General features: G+C 45.2%; 1 protein-coding gene across 1 annotated transcript; it reads left to right on the top strand.

Annotated features, from left to right (window-relative positions):
- The first annotated feature begins 9,383 nt into the window (after positions 1–9,383).
- On the top strand, positions 9,384–16,791 carry LOC127341728 (uncharacterized). Its single transcript, XM_051367658.2, has 11 exons — positions 9,384–9,457; positions 10,633–10,760; positions 11,639–11,766; positions 11,940–12,120; positions 12,223–12,323; positions 12,806–12,889; positions 12,980–13,028; positions 13,119–13,210; positions 14,228–14,348; positions 14,754–14,827; positions 14,914–16,791. Exons 2-11 carry the CDS (start codon positions 10,668–10,670, stop codon positions 16,565–16,567), a joined length of 2,577 nt encoding a protein of 858 aa, XP_051223618.1. The 5' UTR covers positions 9,384–9,457; positions 10,633–10,667; the 3' UTR covers positions 16,568–16,791.
- Positions 16,792–21,659: the final 4,868 nt, after the last annotated feature.

Genomic DNA, 21,659 nt, shown 5'->3' with positions numbered 1-21,659 from the left:
GATGCGCACAGCAGCAAGTTTTCCCTCAGAAAGAAACCAAGGTTTATCGAACCAGGAGGAGCCAAGAAGCACGTTGAAGGTTGATGGCGGCGGGATGTAGTGCGGCGCAACACCAGAGATTCCGGCGCCAACGTGGAACCTGCACAACACAACCAAAGTACTTTGCCCCAACGAAACAGTGAGGTTGTCAATCTCACCGGCTTGCTGTAACAAAGGATTAACCGTATTGTGTGGAAGATGATTGTTTGCGTAAAAACAAGAGAACAAAGATTGCAAGAGATTGTATTTCAAGAAAGAGAATTGGACCGGGGTCCACAGTTCACTAGAGGTGTCTCTCCCATAAGACGAACAGCATGTTGGGTGAACAAATTACAGTTGGGCAATTGACAAATAAAGAGAGCATGACCATGCACATACATATCATGATGAGTATAGTGAGATTTAATTGGGCATTACGACAAAGTACATAGACCGTCATCCAACTGCATCTATGCCTAAAAAGTCCACCTTCAGGTTATCATCCGAACCCCCTCCAGTATTAAGTTGCTAACAACAGACAATTGCATTAAGTATTGCGCGTAATGTAACTAGTGACTACATCCTTGAACATAGCACTAATGTTTTATCCCTAGTGGCAACAGCACATCCATAACCTTAGTGGTTCTTGTCACTCCTCCAGATTCACAGAGGCATGAACCCACTATCGAGCATAAATACTCCCTCTTGGAGTTACTAGCATCAACTTGGCCAGAGCATCTACTAATAACGGAGAGCATGCAAGATCATAAACAACACATAAGCATAGCTTTGATAATCAACATAACAAGTATTCTCTATTCATCGGATCCCAACAAACGCAACATATAGAATTACAGATAGATGATCTTGATCATGTTAGGCAGCTCACAAGATCCGACAATGATAGCACAATGGGGAGAAGACAACCATCTAGCTACTGCTATGGACCCATAGTCCAGGGGTAGACTACTCACACATCACACCGGAGGCGACCATGGCGGCGTAGAGTCCTCCGGGAGATGATTCCCCTCTCCGGCAGGGTGCCGGAGGCGATCTCCCGGATCCCCCGAGATGGGATCGGCGGCGGCGGCGTCTCTGGAAGGTTTTCCGTATCGTGGTTCTCGGTGCGGGGTTTTCGTCACGGAGACTTTTATAGGCGAAAGGGCAGGTCAAGAGGCGGCACGGGGGCCCCACACCACAGGCCGCGCGGCCAAGGGGGCCGCGCCGCCCTATAGTGTGGCCCTCCGTGGCCCCTCTCCGTCTCTCCTTCGGACTTCGGAAGCTTCGTGAGAAAATAGGCCCCCGGGCTTTGATTTCGTCCAATTCCGAGAATATTTCCTTACTAGGATTTCTGAAACCAAAAACAGCAGACAAAGAATCGGCACTTCGGCATCTTGTTAATAGGTTAGTTCCAGAAAATGCACGAATATGACATAAAGTGTGCATAAAACATGTAGATAACATCAATAATGTGGCATGGAACATAAGAAATTATCGATACGTCGGAGACGTATCAGCATCCCCAAGCTTAGTTCTCGCTCGTCCCGAGCGGTAAAACGATAACACGTATAATTTCTGGAGTGACATGCCATCATAATCTTGATCATACTATTTGTAAAGCATATGTAGTGAATGCAGCGATCAAAACAATGTATATGACATGAGTAAACAAGTGAATCATAAAGCAAAGACTTTTCATGAATAGCACTTCAAGACAAGCATCAATAAGTCTTGCATAAGAGTTAACTCATAAAGCAATAATTCAAAGTAAAGGTATTGAAGCAACACAAAAGAAGATTAAGTTTCAGCGGTTGCTTTCAACTTGTAACATGTATATCTCATGGATATTGTCAACATAGAGTAATATAATAAGTGCAATAAGCAAGTATGTAGGAATCAATGCATAGTTCACACAAGTGTTTGCTTCTTGAGGTGGAGAGAAATAGGTGAACTGACTCAACATTGAAAGTAAAAGAATGGTCCTCCATAGAGGAAAAGCATCGATTGCTATATTTGTGCTAGAGCTTTGATTTTGAAAACATGAAACAATTTTGTCAACGGTAGTAATAAAGCATATGTATCATGTAAATTATATCTTACAAGTTGCAAGCCTCATGCATAGTATACTAATAGTACCCGCACCTTGTCCTAATTAGCTTGGACTACCGGATCATCACAATGCATTGTTTTTACCAAGTGTCACAAAGGGGTACCTCTATGCCGCCTGTACAAAGGTCTAAGGAGAAAGCTCGCATTGGATTTCTCGCTATTGATTATTCTTCAACTTAGACATCCATACCGGGACAACATAGACAACAGATAATGGACTCCTCTTTTATGCATAAGCATATAACAACAATTAATTATTTTCTCATTTGAGATTTGAGGATTGTTGTCCAAAACTGAAACTTCCACCATGGAACATGGCTTTAGTTAGCGGCCCAATGTTCTTCTCTAACATATGCATGCTTAACCCTATGGTGGTAGATCTCTCTTACTTCAGACAAGACGAACATGCATAGCAACTCACATGAAATTCAACAAAGAGTAGTTGATGGCGTCCCCAGTAAACATGGTTATCGCACAACAAGCAACTTAATAAGAGATAAAGTGCATAATTACATATTCAATACCACAATAGTTTAAAGTTATTTGTCCCATGAGCTATATATTGCAAAGGTGAATGATGGAATTTTAAAGGTAGCACTCAAGCAATTTACTTTGGAATGGCGGAAAATACCATGTAGTAGGTAGGTATGGTGGACACAAATGGCATAGTGGTTGGCTCAAGTATTTTGGATGCATGAGAAGTATTCCCTCTCGATACAAGGTTTAGGCTAGCAAGGCTTATTTGAAACAAACACAAGGATGAACCGGTGCAGCAAAACTCACATAAAAGACATATTGAAAACATTATAAGACTCTACACCGTCTTCCTTGTTGTTCAAACTCAATACTAGAAATTATCTAGACCTTAGAGAAACCAAATATGCAAACCAAATTTTAGCATGCTCTATGTATTTCTTCATTAATGGGTGCAAAGCATATGATGCAAGAGCTTAATCATGAGCACAACAATTGCCAAGTATCACATTACCCAAGACATTTATAGCAATTACTACATGTATCATTTTCCAATTCCAACCATATAACAATTTAACGAAGGAGAAACTTCGCCATGAATACTATGAGTAGAAACCAAGGACATACTTGTCCATATGCTACAGCAGAGCGTGTCTCTCTCCCATAAAGTGAATGCTAGGATCCATTTTATTCAAACAAAACAAAAACAAAAACAAACCGACGCTCCAAGAAAAAGCACATAAGATGTGATGGAATAAAAATATAGTTTCAGGGAGGAACCCGATAATGTTGTCGATGAAGAAGGGGATGCCTTGGGCATCCCCAAGCTTAGACGCTTGAGTCTTCTTGATATATGCAGGGGTGAACCACCGGGTGCATCCCCAAGCTTAGAGCTTTCACTCTCCTTGATCATGTTGCATCATACTCCTCTCTTGATCCTTAAAAACTTCCTCCACACCAAACTCGAAACAACTCATTAGAGGGTTAGTGCACATTATAAATTGACATATTCAGAGGTGACACAATCATTCTTAACACTTCTGGACATTGCATAATGCTACTGGACATTAGTGGATCAAAGAAATTCATCCAACATAGCGAAAGAGGCAATGCGAAATAAAAGGCAGAATCTGTCAAAACAGAACAGTTCGTATTGACGAATTTTAAAATGGCACCAGACTTGCTCAAATGAAAATGCTCAAATTGAATGAAAGTTGCGTACATATCTGAGGATCATGCACGTAAATTGGCTTAATTTTCTAAGTTACCTACAGGGAGGTGGACCCAGATTCGTGACAGCAAAGAAATCTGGAACTGTGCAGTAATCCAAATCTAGTACTTACTTTTCTATCAACGGCTTAACTTGGCACAACAAAACACAAAACTAAGATAAGGAGAGGCTGCTACAGTAGTAAACAACTTCCAAGACACAAAATAAAAACAAAGTACTGTAGGTAAAAACATGGGTTGTCTCCCATAAGCGCTTTTCTTTAACGCCTTTCAGCTAGGCGCAGAAAGTGTGTATCAAGTATTATCGAAGGGTGATGCATTCTCAGCGGGGTGTGGAGTTTTCTCAACTAGGCATAGTATATTGGATACATAAGTTTCAGCATCTCCCTTTTCATTAGTCTTAGGCGTGCTATTCTCATCAAACAAATTTTCAGGAACTAGCCAAGCATAGTTATTTTCTAATGCATCATTCATAGCCAGGAGCTTACATGGTATTGGTGCTTTTATCTCCCCTCCATCATCAATATTATGAGTGAATCTTATTCTATCCATATCCATCTTTTCAAGGAGACTAACAAAATTAGTAGGAGAACCAAGCATATTGAATTTAGCAAACACCTTTCTAGCTTCTCTTGCTAGACCACCAAATTCTCTAAGAAGGGTTTCTAATACAAAATCTTTCTTTTCCCCCTCTTCCATATCACCAAGTGTGAAGAACATGTGTTGGATTATAGGATTAAGATTAACAAATTTAGTTTCCAACAGGCGAACTAAACGCGCAGCAGCAATTTCATAAGTAGGCGCAAGGTCTACCAAGTGTCTATCTTCAAAATTTTCAATAGTACTAACATGATTGAAAAATTCTTCTATATTATTTCTCCCAACTATAGACCCACGTCCTACCGGTATGTCTTTTGTGGTAAAATTAAAAGGAAACATGATGAAATAAGTAAAGTAAATGCAAGTAAACTAATTTTTTTGTGTTTTTGATATAGCAAACAAGATAGCAAGTAAAGTAAAACTAGCAACTAATTTTTTTGTATTTTGATTTTAGTGCAGCAAACAAAGTAGTAAATAAAACTAAGCAAGACAAAAACAAAGTAAAGAGATTGAGAAGTGGAGACTCCCCTTGCAGCGTGTCTTGATCTCCCCGGCAACGGCGCCAGAAAATATGCTTGATGGCGTGTAACTCACACGTTCGTTGGGAACCCCAAGAGGAAGGTATGATGCGCACAGCAGCAAGTTTTCCCTCAGAAAGAAACCAAGGTTTATCGAACCAGGAGGAGCCAAGAAGCACGTTGAAGGTTGATGGCGGCGGGATGTAGTGCGGCGCAACACCAGAGATTCCGGCGCCAACGTGGAACCTGCACAACACAACCAAAGTACTTTGCCCCAACGAAACAGTGAGGTTGTCAATCTCACCGGCTTGCTGTAACAAAGGATTAACCGTATTGTGTGGAAGATGATTGTTTGCAGAAACAAGAGAACAAGATTGCAAGAGATTGTATTTCAAGAAAGAGAATTGGACCGGGGTCCACAGTTCACTAGAGGTGTCTCTCCCATAAGACGAACAAAGATGTTGGGTGAACAAATTACAGTTGGGCAATTGACAAATAAAGAGAGCATGACCATGCACATACATATCATGATGAGTATAGTGAGATTTAATTGGGCATTACGACAAAGTACATAGACCGTCATCCAACTGCATCTATGCCTAAAAAGTCCACCTTCAGGTTATCATCCGAACCCCCTCCAGTATTAAGTTGCTAACAACAGACAATTGCATTAAGTATTGCGCGTAATGTAACTAGTGACTACATCCTTGAACATAGCACTAATGTTTTATCCCTAGTGGCAACAGCACATCCATAACCTTAGTGGTTCTTGTCACTCCTCCAGATTCACAGAGGCATGAACCCACTATCGAGCATAAATACTCCCTCTTGGAGTTACTAGCATCAACTTGGCCAGAGCATCTACTAATAACGGAGAGCATGCAAGATCATAAACAACACATAAGCATAGCTTTGATAATCAACATAACAAGTATTCTCTATTCATCGGATCCCAACAAACGCAACATATAGAATTACAGATAGATGATCTTGATCATGTTAGGCAGCTCACAAGATCCGACAATGATAACACAATGGGGAGAAGACAACCATCTAGCTACTGCTATGGACCCATAGTCCAGGGGTAGACTACTCACACATCACACCGGAGGCGACCATGGCGGCGTAGAGTCCTCCGGGAGATGATTCCCCTCTCCGGCAGGGTGCCGGAGGCGATCTCCTGGATCCCCCGAGATGGGATCGGCGGCGGCGGCGTCTCTGGAAGGTTTTCCGTATCGTGGTTCTCGGTACTGGGGTTTTCGTCACGGAGACTTTTTATAGGCGAAAGGGCAGGTCAAGAGGCGGCACGGGGGCCCCACACCACAGGGCCGCGCGGCCAAGGGGGGGGCCGCGCCGCCCTATAGTGTGGCCCCTCCGTGGCCCCTCTTCGTCTCTCCTTCGGACTTCTGGAAGCTTCGTGAGAAAATAGGCCCCTGGGCTTTGATTTCGTCCAATTCCGAGAATATTTCCTTACTAGGATTTCTGAAACCAAAAACAGCAGAAACAAAGAATCGGCACTTCGGCATCTTGTTAATAGGTTAGTTCCAGAAAATGCACGAATATGACATAAAGTGTGCATAAAACATGTAGATAACATCAATAATGTGGCATGGAACATAAGAAATTATCGATACGTCGGAGACGTATCAAGTACACGCGCATGAGTGAGTCTACCGGCTTGGAAGCGATGTACAGGTTCTGCAGAGCAGTGATCGGTTCGTTCGGAGAACAGTACCTCCGGCAACCTACTGCAGAGGACACATCTCGTCTGTTGTCAATCAACGCTTCCAGGGGGTTTCCTGGGATGCTTGGCAGCATAGACTGCATGCACTGGGAGTGGAAGAACTGTCCCTTTGGTTGGCAGGGGCATACAACGGTCATTCTGAGGGGTGCACAGTCATTCTTGAAGCTGTTGCTTCACAGGATACATGGATTTGGCACTCATTCTTCGGAATGGCTGGCTCGCACAATGACATCAATGTGCTGCAGCGCTCTCCGATGTTTGATAGGCTAGCGTACGGTCAGTCCCCTGATGTGGATTTTGAGATCAATGGCCACCACTACACCAAGGGGCACTACCTTGCTGATGGTATCTATCCACCTTGGGCTACACTCGTGAAGACAATCCGAAAACCCAACTCAGAGTAGGAGGCAAGGTTTGCCAAAGAGCAAGAGGCAGCCCGGAAAGATGTCGAGCGGGCATTTGGCATCCTCCAAGCTCGTTGGGCTATCGTCAGACACCCTGCTAGAGCCTGGATGTGCAAACTCTGTGGGAGGTGATGACCGCTTGTGTAATCATGCATAACATGATTGTTGAGGTGGAGCGGGATGATTCACTCTTTGATAATGACTGGGAGGGACAGGGAGAGTTGGTTACTCCTCAAGGTGGTCCGGCATCATTCCAGGACATTCTTCATGCACACCATGAAATTCGAGATCTAGCTGTACACAACCAGCTGCAGGCTGATTTGATCGAGCACGTGTGGCAACATGTAGGCAACAGTGCTGCAAACAACAATGATGATGGAAATCCCGAAGCCTAAAGCATTTGTAACGTTTTTACATTTTATTTGAATAATACTTTATCATTGATTACATGGACAATCTACTGTGTAATAAATTTTGAGCATTTGAACCATTTTCTATAATTTATTTGACGTTTATAGTCAATTTACAAGCAAAAACATACAATACGGGAGCGCGACCCCCGCGTCCGCGCGGCCACATAAACGGCCCAAAACAGATGACCCAGCGCCGTTCATTTTGGGTCGCGCGGTTGAAGATGCCCTTAGGGGTTGTTTGGATATGGCGTATACACAGAACCAGATTTCTACAAACTAGGAAAACGGTCTAACAGAATATAACTTTGTTTGGCCGCGCAAAACCATCCGCGTATATATAGAAAACATGGTTCTGCAAATCCTCAGATTTCGCGTTTTAACAAAAACAAGTATTAGTCGTTTTTCCAAAAACGCGATTCCCATCTACTCGATGCAACAGATTCTCAAAACTTCGCTGCCCTTTGACTCTCGCTATGGCGTCAATTTCCGATCTCGTACAGGCTGATGACGCCGGCGATAACAGGGCATCCGACCGCCGGCGACGGCAGAGAAGGGACGCCTCTGTTCGTCGCCATTTTCAATCATCTTCAATCCATTAATTGCAGTAAAATCGTGCCCATCTCGTGCCATCACCTTCGCGTCTACAATCTCCCATGGTAAAAATGAAGAAATCTTCATGCGCTAAACAAAGAGAAAACCAAGCAAGCTGTATAGGTCACAGCCACGCACCAAACCCCAGGGATCGTGAACTCTACAGCGAGGTGGGAGACGGTGTCGGCGGGAGGACTTGAGGCTACAGCTAGGTGCCCTCCTCTACATCTCCATGGAAACTATGGGAAAGGGGACGGGACGGAGTGAGTCTTGGCGCTGCGTCAGTATGAACCTTAGACTTTCGTTTCCCAAACATGATTTTCGGTGAGCTAATTCTCAACCGAAATATTGATAAAACTGGTTTTCCTAAAAATCAGCCTAATACTCGTTTTCTAAAAACTGGTACTCCGTAGCTAATCTTGGCTATCCAAACAACCACTTAGACGGGCGTGCTAGAGATGACCCGAGTCTTGCCCGGTGAATTGCGGTCATGTGCTCCCTGCAAACCAAAGTACGGTATCTCTGCTTCTGCAGACGGTACCCAGTCCAAAGCGGTACTATGATACTATCCCGTATCACGGGTCGCGCTCGCCCTGCCCGATACTCACTTTCCCCACCCACCACGCCTTCAATTCCCAGAATCAAACAAAACCAAAATCTCCAGAACAGCAGCCTTCAATGAAGCGGCCGCTAACTAGTACGCTACGCCCACGAATCCCGGCGCTCCCGGTCACCCATCCCCCGTCACGTCCCTGACATGCGGGCCATGGCACAGCCTTTTCTACACCGGGTACGACGACCACGCGCCCGTGCGTAAAGTTGCTCCCCGGGAGCGCGCCCCCGGATAGACGACAAGCCCACCTCCGCGGGGACGCTGCCACGCGTGCGTACCGTACGCTGACACGTGGGCCCGCCCATGTGGGGCTTGCGTCGCGTGTGGGAGAGAGAAATGGGTCCGTACGGTCGCGTCAGGGTCAGGGACGGACGAGGGAACACAAGAAAGCCCTGGGCTTCGCCACGTCGGCAGGCCCCCGCCAATGGGACGGCCCCACGTGTCGGCGTGACGTGCCCGCGCGGGTATGCTGGGCGGGCGGGTGCGCCTCGCCCTGCCAATTATTAAAGACTCCGCTGCCGCGGCTACGCGAGAAAAAAACAAGACCCTGACTTCCCTAGTACTCCCCCCTACTCGCCCTTTTCCCCCACGCAGAAAAAAAAGAAAAACACGCGAAAGCTGTTCGTCTTTCAGCCGTGTAGCACAGGGGAAGGCAGGCGCAGAGGGAGACGGAGAGAGACGAGCCGGAGCTCGCGCGCCGCCGCCGCCGCCCGCCCGCGCGCGCCGCCGATCAAGTCCCCGCCGTGAGTCCCCCGCCCGCTCCCCGTCCCCGATCGCCGTCCGCTACCTAGGGCTTCCGCGGCGTCGCCGCCGCAATGTGGGGTTTTCTCTACGGGGGTTTTTCCGCCCGAATCGGCGCCGTATCTCGCCGTACCCACCCGTCTCCGGCCGCCGGGGCTACTGTTTCCAAGCGCGCCGTGCGGGGGATTTCCTAGGGCTTGGGGTTTCGCCGAGGTTTTGGGCTCTAATTTTGGGGGGCGGGGGATTTTTCGCCCGTTTCGGGGGCCGCGGCTAGCGGAACCGCCCGCTTCTCGCGATTGCTCGGCGGGGGTTTCGATCGCGGCGAAATGTGCCATGCGTGGCCCGCGGTTATTTCACCATCCGGGGGCTGCTACTCTACCAGTACCAGTGCTCGCGTCTACTGAAACAAAAGTGCCTGCATGTCCGAGTTGTTCGAAGCTAATCCCGCATGGATTCGCGGTACCCGCAGTTTAACTTCTAGATACTTCAGTTTGTGGGAGGTTTGGAACTCTAGGGTTGGGGTTTTAGGGCAGTGATGATGAGGATCAATGATGAGGCCCTGCTATTAATTTGTACCTAGGGGATGATATGATAGCGACTTGCTTAAGTATCATTATCATATTCACATGGGTCCCTTTTTATTTTCCATGCTGCATTGTTGTGTGTGTGGTCAAGAGCCCATTAGAGACTGCTTTTCCTGCATGCACCTTCACGAGTTTGGGATTTGCCATGTACACCCCCTAAATTGCTGCCATTACATTAGCCTAATCAACAGTTTGCCTGGACGACTTCTACCTGATGGGGGAGTTGACATATATCTTATGAATTGGTAGAGTAAAAAGTCGGAAGCAATTCGCAACCTGTTCGTTCAATTCTCCTTACCAACAACACATTTGGAACACACTTTTCGCAATGATTTCTAGATGCATGGTGATTATGTAGCTTGATTCATCTTCACTTTTGGGCCCAGAGTTTACAAAACGCAACCAGGAGCGTTTGCCAGTTATTTCACCAACTGTTATTTCCCCCCAGTTAATCATAGCAAGGGTATCTAGCAGAAACCTGATACTCTTGATTTTTGTCTGCTCGATAAGATCTATACCTTGTAGTAACGTTCTGATTTACATTACATGTTTTGTTACTTTGTTGTTAACCAAGTTCCTTTTCACTATTCCAGCTCTCCTATCGCCTTACGTGTTGGCTCGAGATACCATGAGTACCCAAGCTAAAGACAAATGTCCACTTTGCTTGGAGACGATGGATTTGACAGATAAACATCTGAAACCTTGTAAATGTGGATACGAGGTAAGCAAAAGCCCATCGCTTCGCTTCTGAATCAAGTTTGAATGTTTGGCTTTATCCGATTCTACCGCGCTACTCTTTTTTTTTCTTTTGATTTCGCGCTATATCTTGTGTCTATGGAATGCCTTGAAATCATGAAAGACGCCAGCTCTTGTTCTTGAATCTCATCTGCTTGAAGATTATTTTGTCTGTATGTATTATATTGTGAAATTGAGCAAGTGTCTATGATGGCATCTCTGTGAAGCGTCTTACAGATTCCCTTTAAATGAAAGGCCTGTAGAATTCAGCATGTGTCATATAGTAACCCTTTTTTTGATACAGTATGTTTTAGAAATTTAATATCAGTACTAGTAATATGAGTATGAATTGGATTATTCAAAGTTTTTTCCAGTCCGTTTAAGCTAACAGGACTATTAGTTTGGTACCTAACCCCCCCCCCCCCCCCCCCCCCCCCCCAAACATGTGTCCTTGGATTCTTGCTAAGTGCCAAGAGATGAATACTGCAAGCAACATCTAGTATCCGGGCTGCGTCTGCTCTTTGATGCCAGCTAATGCTATTATAATATTGTACTCCCTCCATCCCAAAATATGTGACTTAACTTTGTCTAGATATGGACGTATCTAGACATATTTTAGTTACATCTGTATCTAGATAAAGTTGAGTCACTTATTTTGGGACAGAGGGAATAATGGATTTCATATACTTATGTAAATTAAATGCTTGCTCTGCTGCTTACACATCTTGCTGTGTTCATTCGTTGTACTTCTTATATTGTTCCTCATTTTATAAGTAGGCACATGATGAACACTTCAAATCGTGACTTTTCTTGTGGACTTGTGTATCAATCAACTCGGTATATTTATAATCTATATTTTGGTAGATATGTCTCTGGTGCTGGCATCATATAATGGAAATGGACCAGAAGGATGAATGTGGTGGGAGGTGCCCTGGATGCCGTTCAATCTACAACAAGGATAGGATTTTGGAGACGAGCACCAGCAACCAAATGCATGTGTTTTATGACTTTGTCTCTAATATGCCCTGTTATCGTATTAATTAAGTCTCCTACTGTTTTCCCTTTTTGTTCATTTTATATTTCATAAGCTTCTATTTTAGGATACTTTCTATCCAAATAATGTGGTAACTATTGTCTGACTTAGTTTTTGGTTTTACATTTGCAGATTAAAGGAACTTTGTGCTGACAAATCAAATTTGCAACAAGAACAAACGAAGCTTCAAAAGCAGAAGCCAGTGAAGAGTCAGACAAGAGTTGTAGAAGAACCAATAGATCCAAATGTCCGTGTGATTCAAAGGAAGCTTGTGTATATAATCGGGATGCCTTCTGAGTTTGCCAGTGAGAAGGCAAATGTTCTATAACTAATAATTGTCATTGTTTAGTATCTTGACTTATCTTAGACGTTTGCTGTAATGCATATGAAAAAACTAATTATTCACTATTCACAGGTGCTAAGGCAAAAGAGTTTTCTTGGACAATATGGAAAAATAGAAAACATCATTATCGACAACATTGGAGCTAACCAACAGCTTCCTGACTCTGGCCGTGTGTAAGTTTTTTTTGTTTAAATAGGAGTTTCAAATGTAAAATGTATACCTTTAGCACTGGGAAGTGGGAATTAGTCAAACAACAACCACTCAATGAATATGTAGCATTCCTGGCCATGGGGTCAGATCTAGGCAGAACCAGTAAAAGCCGCAGACACATTTCAGAAAAGGCAAAGTGTGCATGAAATATTCAACTTCTTATGGGTTTAACCCGTCTCTGACCTTGTAGTAACATAGGCAATCCATCATTTTTTATGCCACCAAAATATGATCTAACCTCAGATAGCTTTGGTCACTGTTTTAATGGTAATCCTGACATGATAAATACCACCAATGACCCTGACCACCCAAATAAAAATGCACAATGGCTTCTGTTACATTTAGTCGATATGCTTATTTTCAGCTCCTCAGATGTGTTTTTATCTTTACGTCAGTCGATATGTTGTTCTGGCTTTCGTGTAATTCTCTGCTTGTCTCCATACAGATATGTCACATTTTCGAGAGAAGAGGAAGCTGTATTGTGCATAGAGTCGGTCAATGGTTACATCTTGGATGGCAGACCTTTAAAGTAACTTTTGTCAATAAGTAAATAGGTTACACAACCCACTTTCTGTTTTATGCAGCTTATGTCTTACCTTTTTATATGTTGATCATGTAGAGCAACCTTTGGTGTTACAAGATATTGTCATATATGGCTAAGCAATAAGGTGTGTGCATTACATATTAAACCATTATCTTCAGCCGCCTGCAACTACTGACTTCTTCCTTTTGTGTTATAATTCCATGTCTTACCTCAGGTTTGCCAAAAGCCAAACTGTTCATATGTGCACTATAAAGCCCTAGCAGAAGATATTTGTACCAAAGATGATGTTGGTGTCTTTTGTGCAAGGTAAATTGCTACTGCCCTTTTAATTGCACCTCTTGAATATAATTTAGTATTTGTCAATCTTGCTTTCTTGTTGAAGGATTCGGTGACGAATGTTCCCTGTGACTAAATATATCGACATCATTCATTGTGTATCTAATGATGCTGTTGTATGTAATGTACGGTATTTTTAATTGAAATGCAAACCTACACTTTAAAATTATGGATCTTATTATATATGAAGGGTAATATGATCCGGCTATCGTGGCACATTTCTTGGGTATCCTTTTTTTGTGTGCAAAGGTCTGAGGCATTTTATTTTAACATCAGAGCATGGTTTGCAATCATCATAGACAAGCTGCATTACAAAATACAGTTATGAACACATTCATAGTGATGAGTAGACGTTGCTCATGGCATAATAAGCTCGCGTGTGTTTTGATGATGTGCTCTGTGAACTGCATTTGCCATTTTGGATTTCATGGAAAAAACTTCTGCAAGGCAAACATGTTACAAGACCAATATTGCTCCCTTGCTCTCAAAAAGAAGCACATGCTGCGATTCCTCTGATGTTTTTATTATTGAGAATCAGCATATGTACTGAGCTGCTTCTGGTTGTAATTTGTCCTCCTAACTTTCTTTTCCTGTCTTTTCACATACAGTTAATACTGTTCTGTTGCTTTGTATTATTCTTCGATTTTACCATGTGTCTTTTCTACTACCTCATTTATCAATTATCTTAATTGGTTGCAGCACCTTTTGAATCATATTTCCCACTATCTGGATTATTCAGGCTGTTTCTTGTCTATGCTTTATCACCAGTCACTGCATTTTAATCATTAAATTAAATATATTACCTTTTTTTCTGCCTGTCTCTCAAGCTTTAGGCTTCCACATCCACTTTTACTTTAAACATAGATATATATTACTCATTAACATTTTCATAGTCAAAGAAAATTATAGCTTACTTTCGCTCTCTAAATTTGATGCATTGTCAAAAGAACGTTCAAAATTTTCTTTTATTTTCTTTTCTGAGATAAGGCTTCAGCATTTGTTGGGAATGAATATGACGGGTCCCCAACAGCGTTCAGGAAGTACTTTACCTTCTCCAGGTGGCTGGAACTCAAAAACTACCATTTGTACTGGGAACTCCAAAGATAAAGTAAGAACTTGACTTTGTCTGAACAAATGTTCTATGGGGATATGCTTTTCAATGCCATTACTCCCTTAGTCCCTCTGTCCACATTTACATGGCGTCCTTGTTTTGCGTGTTTCAACTTGAACCATCAATCTGACCAATAATTTATTAGAATTGTGTCTTCAAAATTATACCATTAGAAACTTTATTCAAATGAGAATTCAATGGTATAACTTTTGTAGCATGTAACCCATGTTTTATTGGTCAAATTAATGGTCAAACTTGAACCTTCGAATACGTGCGAGCCATGCAAATGTGGATCGAGAAAGTATTTTGTATTTTTTCTGCAATTGAAAATTCCTGCTTGGTATGTGCTAATTGGTGTACATCATTGACTCATTGTACTGGTTGTGTTTCTTGCATCTGAAGATTTGCATCAGTGACGGAGTAGTACCCAGGGACGTCAACAAGAATACTGGTACACTGACAGCAGCAATTCTACGGTAATATGTTTTGTTTGCTGTGTCCTGATTGCTGATCCTGCTGCTTAGTAACTTATGCTGATGGTCATCCTTCCATCCTTTAACAGGGATTCAGTTCGTCCTTCTTGCAAGCCACCATCCATTGTAAATGCAGCTCCTCATCGGCTGAATAACCATGAGAGCGTTCCTAGTCAGCAAAAGAAGGTTTCCTCTAAATCTCCAGAATTACCACAACTTGGACCAAAGAGCCGACCCGATGAGCAGTTGGCTTCCAGTGATGATAAATCCCAAGCATCTGCACATTTAGGAGTTTCAGATTCGAAGCAAATGGCCTCAGCAATAAATGGAACAGTTGAAACTTCATGGAAAAAGCCACATTATGCTAATATAGTTTCACAAGGATCTAGCGCACCGAGTCGCCGCTTTACTGTACTCACTAGGGAGTCAACATCTACTGATACAAGATCTAAAGCCACAGGACAAGAAGGTATTTGGGTTTCTAAGAAACTTGAATTGCTAAAAGATGTACACAATGATAGAATTCCTAGATCCCAGAATTTAAAGGTAGCTTCCCAGATACCAGAGGAACCTCTCCAGAGGTTAATTAACCAGCTGTCCTCAGTCGTTGTTACGTCTCATACTGGAGCAGAGAAAAAGAGTGCACACTCACATATCAAGGATACTCCAGCTCAAGGAAAAGACATGCAGCTTTCTGTGAACACTGCAGCATCCAGTGCAACTGTATTGCAGAGTATCAGTCCTACTGTGCTCAGTAGTAATCTTTCAACTTCTGATGCCAAGACACAGACATCAGTTGGGACATATAAGCTTCCAAATTCACACAGAAAGTTGGCATCTGAGAGTGAACATCAGATCTTACATCAACAAAAGGCATCTGTTTCAGATAAAGATGTAGCAAGTGTAAGTGACTGCCGTAGCATTCTTAGTAATCAAGCTGTGTGTAGTGATGGCAAATGTCAAACTTCAGCACAAGGAGGGGATCACAGCTCGTGCCCTGGGAAAATGACTCTGTCAGGAGATCAAACTTCATCTGAACAGGCAGAGAGCATTCGGTTAACAAGACCAGTCAGTGTCCTATCTTCCACTGATATATTGGCCAAGGATAGCAAGGGAAGAAAAAGCTTAGTTTGTCCTCCTGGATTTAAGGTGCTTCACAAGTCATCTGATTCGGGCAGTTCTGTATCAATGAGCTCCTCAACTTGCTCTGCGCTGTGCTCTACATCTGATGCCCCGGTACAAGAGTCATGCTCTGTTACAGACCAACCAGACATAATTAGCTGGGTCTCGGAGTGCCTCGATGATGGTGGTGATACCAGACAAAGCAATAGTGTGAGCATACCTTCCACACTCAGTCCCACTGATACCATCTGGAGACCCACAATGCTTCCTGGCCCCAGTTTTGGTGCATCAAATAACTGTATATTACCACCCTACCCTGGTGGCATGTTGCAGTGCATGAGTGGGGATCAAAATCCCATGATATGCTGCTGCACTTTTCCGTCCGTACCAAATCAGATGCCTGAATATTGGAATGGAGGTGCCAGTAGCTACATGGCCCCTGGTGGGTATAATACGTTCTACCAAAACACGGCATCAGGCATGAGAACTGGTATGGTAGGCACATTGCTCCAACAGCCGTCGCCTCCAGGCCTCTACACTGACTGGACTAATGGAAACGCAGATTCAGGCTTGAATAGTGCACAGGTTGGCCATCCATACTCAGTGTACTCCCTCTTCTGATTACAGGCCTGTCTTGCAACCTTAACAATACAGAGGTACAAGTGACCTGCATACATGCTAACCTAGCTGGCAAAATTGCGGATGGTGGCGACGTGGGTGTCGAAAATGCAGTGGTTGTGCTGAAGCTTGTAAAGATTGAACATGGAACTTCATGTAAAACGATTGTGTTGGATGACCCCTGGGTATTGTAGTCGTGTAGTACTACGGGTGTTTTTATGCCGTTCTGTGATGACCTGTGTGTGGCTTGGTCTTTGTCATCATATCGGGTATATCTTTCCGGTTGTTTGATATGATGATAGACATAGCAGAAATGCAGAATGCCAGGACGCTATGACACGATTCACCATCTTATCCAACTTAGCAACTCGTCAACTGTGCCATGACTTGTCTTGGAAATCCTCGATCACCAAAAGCGCATGTCAGCCCATCAGGCTGCTATATCTCTTTCCTTTTTCTGCAACCTTTTCTTTATCAGAATATGCTTCTTACGATCAATGATGGCCATCCTGTGATGGAATTTATTCCTCCCAAGCAGAGGTTGTGAGCCGTTCCTTTCACGACAGCGAGCACCAATTTCGTAGCTGCGAACTCTCGAACCTTTATTAACAATCTAGATTCCTACTAGTACTATCTGTTAGTCAACCAGACGTGTGGCACGAATGATCACCATGACTTTGCCGCTTAGTTGCTTGCAAGATAGAGCAATCAGTTGGCGATTATTTCTTCATTGCAATGCAATTATGAGGCGGAAAATGTACAAGTACCATATCAATAGTACCAGCAATCCATTGATGTCTAGTACCAAAGTGGTTTGGGACTTGGTACCACACCTAGTGCAGTCACTTCATCATTCAGTCGCCGAATCAACAGGAAATGTACCACGCGCTGATCTCATCAGCACTTCACTACTCTTGTACCGAAAATTCCAGGACGCCGAGGTCTTGTACTGTAGAAGTGTAGAATGGGTACTTCATTGAGAGTCTGAATGGGTACAGGTCTTATAAACCAAGCGAACGTACATTACATATTGGCCACATTGCTTCCAATGCAAACAAACAGTTCCATGAATTGTTCATCCACAAAAGTAGTTCGACTCGAACACACACATACTCCCTCTATTTCATGTTACTTCACATATGAAAAAAGGCACGGGTCGTCCTCCTCCAAGGGCGACTCGGGCGAACCCTAGCCGCCGCTGCCACAGCCTTCCCCTCCCCCTCCCCTCCCCTCCTCGTCGTCCCCGGAGGCTGCCGCCGGCGAAGCCTGGCGCGGCCGGTGATGGGGGCGGCGGGGATCCTCGCGTGGTCCCCTGGTGCGGCGGTAGGAGGCACGCCTCCGCGCCGGGGGGATGGCCCTGGTTCTGGTTGATGGTGGCGCGGGTGGGCGGTGTTGAGGGCGGCGGCGCGGCCCTGGCCATGGCGGCGCAGCCCTCTCCGCCGTGGCCTCGCCGGGAGGGCGGTGATGGGGGCGGCGGCGCGGCCCCGGACCCTGGCGCGGTCCTCTCCTCCTTCCTCGCCTTGGCTTGGCCGGGCGGGTGGGGATGGGGGTGGATCGCGTGCTGCTCCTCCTCAAGAGCTGGGATCACGGCACCAAGGGCGGTGGCCCTGGATGGCGATGGTGGTGACGGCCGACCTGGTGGCAGGTGGCAGGTGGCGGGCGTCAGGTGTCGTTGACCGTGGAACCGTGGTGGTGGTCTTCTCTCTCGTCGGAGGAGATCGACTAGTTGTGTGGCTAGCCGTGGCCGATCTTGCGATCCGTCGCCTAGCTCCCAATGGCGAGACGCAGCTGCCAGTGAAAGCCGGCTCAGACTTCGGTCATGGCGGATGATGGCGGCGCCTTTCGTCGTTACCTTGTTGAAGGCATTGTCTCTGCAGTCTGCGTTTCTTCGCCTGGGCTGCTCTAGGGGAAACCCTAAACCTAGGTCTCCCGGATCGGACGATAGCGGCACGCAACGCCGTTCTCCCTGTTGGGGGTATCGTTTTTGGAGCAGACAACGGATGGTGGTGGTGCTGAGGTGGAGCGGTGTGCTTTTGCTGTGTTGGCGTCGTCGAGTCGCCGCGGCATGGTGCAGTAGTGTCTCGGGACGGATGCAGTATGATGGACATACACAGGATGGTGGAGTCGTCTGGCGCCGTGGCGGCATCGATGGCAGACCTGGCATGGTCAATGCGATGATCTCTCTTGAAGATGGAGTCGAGGAAGACGGCGGTAACAACTTCTATGGCGTGTGCGTTGGCGTATCCTGAGAGTCTGCTTGACTGGATGTGCTTCTCATCTGCTATTGGGCGGGTTGAGAAGGTATTTGGTTTTTGGATGATATGAGTTGGTGAACTGTCACCCCCTTCATCCCTCTGTAGGTTTAGCGAGGTGACTTTAAGTTTGATCTTTTGTATTGCTCTTGTAAGGTGTTGTGAATAATCTAATAAAAAAAGTCGTGTGCATCCTTTGGATGCAGAAGATGGGACGATATTTTCTCTATTTCGAAAAAAAATGCTACTCCTACTTCACATATAAGTTTAACTTTAACCAAATTTTATATGCGGAGTGAGTCTAAACAACATCTTTCTGCTTCAGTAGGTCCCCACCTACCGATCTGCCTCTACTAATTGGCCAAACGGAAAGCTTGTGGAGCGCTTCTCTCTTCTCGCGCGCGCGCCTTTGCATGATGCATGGGCAGGACGGGGAGGATTAGAGGCTTCACACTCAAAGCTGTTGCCTTCTTTTCCTTCAAAGTTGCCCCTATTTTGTTTTTTACCCTTTTTTTCCCACTAATTTGTGTGCTCGAGTCGTCTAGTTTCACGCGTTTGGATAGAAGAAAAAAAAGGACGGCAACAGATGAATTCCCTAGAGATTACAAGAGCGATGACTCGATCTACCTTGACCACTTCAAAGTCCAAACACTAGTTCTTGATTCCTTCGGTAAATACACTATGCAAGTCGAGTCATCCAAGTTTACTGACCGGAGAGCCGATCTGTCATATATTATACTGCTACAGCTAGACGACACCAAACCGATAGTACTATATTAACTTTTAATTCAAAAGATATTGCATTCAGCTTTACCTCATTAATCAATCTACACTGTAACCATATTAGTGGTGGATGTGTCATATGGTTGCTCCTGCGTATACTTCGGATTAGATGGCTAGGGTACTCTGTCTTTCTTCTTTCTCAGCGAAATAGAGTAATCCCCTTTTCCCTTTATCTACGATGCAAGATGCTTAGGTGGGCGTTTAAAAAAGTAAACCGGGTTCTGTATAGGAAAGTGCTGGGCATCCCCGAGGGATCTGATTCCCCAGTCCCCGGGTCCTCAGCCGTCGGATCAACCATTTTGACGGTTAGATTTGCATGTAGCAAAAAAACACCTCCGGCAGCAAAAAAATCACCCCACGGCAGCAAATGACTGAAGCAAAAAACGGTTCGTTCAGAAAAGAAAATAAAAAGGCTGGGCTCGCCGGAGACCTTGCCGGAGACCTCGTCGGAGACCACGTAGCAAAAAAAATGTGTAATGTAGCAAAAATGAAAATCATCGTAGACATCGCCGGAGAACTCATCGGAGATATCGCCGGAGACAACATAGCAAACATATTATACAATTGCAGCAAAATCGTAGAAATTTTATATAAAAAAAATATACTAATGTAGCAAAAATGTTGTATCAAAAAATTTATGCTAACGCTAGAGACCTAAGTCAGCAAACTCCCGGTAGCAACGGCCGTCGCCCATGACAGCAACTTCGATGGCCGCCGGCAGCAACTCCTCCAGTCTCATGTAGCAACGCCCGTCGCCCATAAGGTAGCAGCTCGGAGGCGGCCGGCGACAACTATGGGGTGGCTGCAGGAGGAGGTAGGCGGCGCGACGGCATGGGCGAACACCGGCGAGAGGGAGGCGCGGGACAACGGCGGCTCGGCGGAGGATTGCGCGAGCGAAGGACGTGGAGGGGATCAGGGCAGCGGAGCCGGCGACCGCGGGGGACGATATCCGCGGCCGCAGCAGGAGGACGAGTTTGGGGCAGGCGGCGGCCGCTCTCGCAGGGCTCCTCTGATGGCTCCTGGTGACGGGGCTCCCGGCGGCGGGGCTTCTCCGATGGCTACTGGCGGCGGGGCTCCCGACGGCGGGGCTTCTCCGATGGCTACTGGCGGAGGTCGGGACTGGCGGTGGCGGCGGCGGCGCTGGGGCCAAGCTCCCGACGGCGGGGCTTCTCCGATTTTGTCCCGTATGGATTTGGGGAAGAAGAGAATCGCGTGGAGGGAAACGGTGGTGTGGGCCCTAACTATGACGTGGATTTACCAGGACCACGCGTTGGCACGCAATTCGTGCGTCGCGCGAGCCGGAGGCTGGGAGCGCCTTATCCCCCGGGGGTAACGAATCATTTCCTTCTGTATAACTAGGCACTAAGCATCCACCTATCTAGCCACCTCTCATGTACAAATAAGCACTAGTGTTTAAGAAAAAGCTTGGTTTATTTTCATAAACACCTTGCTTGGTCTAACACATCAGATTTGAGTTTACCATCTTTCTTTTCGTGATGTATGTTGGTTGGTTTCGATGGACTAGTTTTTTTTTCTTGATAAAGGAAATATATTAATATCAAGAAAATATCAATTACACCCAACCTCTGCAACTACGCACCACCCTAATGGTAATACGGATGCACCCAACCAAAGAATAAAAAATAGAACTAAGAAAAAAATGCCTCTACGGTGTTCTAGACTAGCAGCAACAATACATCCACCACCAAGATAACACCGGAATTTCAGGCTCTCCAAAAGCGACGCCTCCAAGAAGGGAAACAATGCACAAGCAGCGTCGTCGTCCGATCAAAAGATCTTAGCTTTTCGCCCTGAAGATAGTCATCGCTCTCAAAATAATGCCTTCAATAAGATCATTGCCAGACACAACCAATTAAAGCCAGGCCTTGAATTTTCACCCTTAAAGGTAAGACTCTGAACTTCACATGTGTTGTCGCCCCACTTGCATACTGCTGCTGCGAGAACCAGAACACCAAGCAAGTCCCTCAACATCACAGAGACTCGAACCTCCATTGCTAGTCATCCAATCCGGCCTTCATGATATTGTTTGCCTATGATTT

The sequence above is a fragment of the Lolium perenne genome, chromosome 3 (genome assembly GCF_019359855.2).
Source record: "Lolium perenne isolate Kyuss_39 chromosome 3, Kyuss_2.0, whole genome shotgun sequence".
In the NCBI taxonomy this organism is placed as follows: domain Eukaryota; kingdom Viridiplantae; phylum Streptophyta; class Magnoliopsida; order Poales; family Poaceae; genus Lolium; species Lolium perenne.
This window is presented reverse-complemented; position numbering and strand designations above follow the sequence as displayed.

Coding starts and splice junctions, on each gene's coding strand:
- LOC127341728 (XM_051367658.2), top strand. CDS start 10,668: ATGAGTACCCAAGCTAAAGACAAATGTCCACTTTGCTTGGAGACGATG. Junction 11,767..11,939: donor ACGAGCACCAGCAACCAAAT/GCATGTGTTTTA, acceptor TTACATTTGCAG/ATTAAAGGAACTTTGTGCTG. Junction 14,828..14,913: donor CTGACAGCAGCAATTCTACG/GTAATATGTTTT, acceptor ATCCTTTAACAG/GGATTCAGTTCGTCCTTCTT.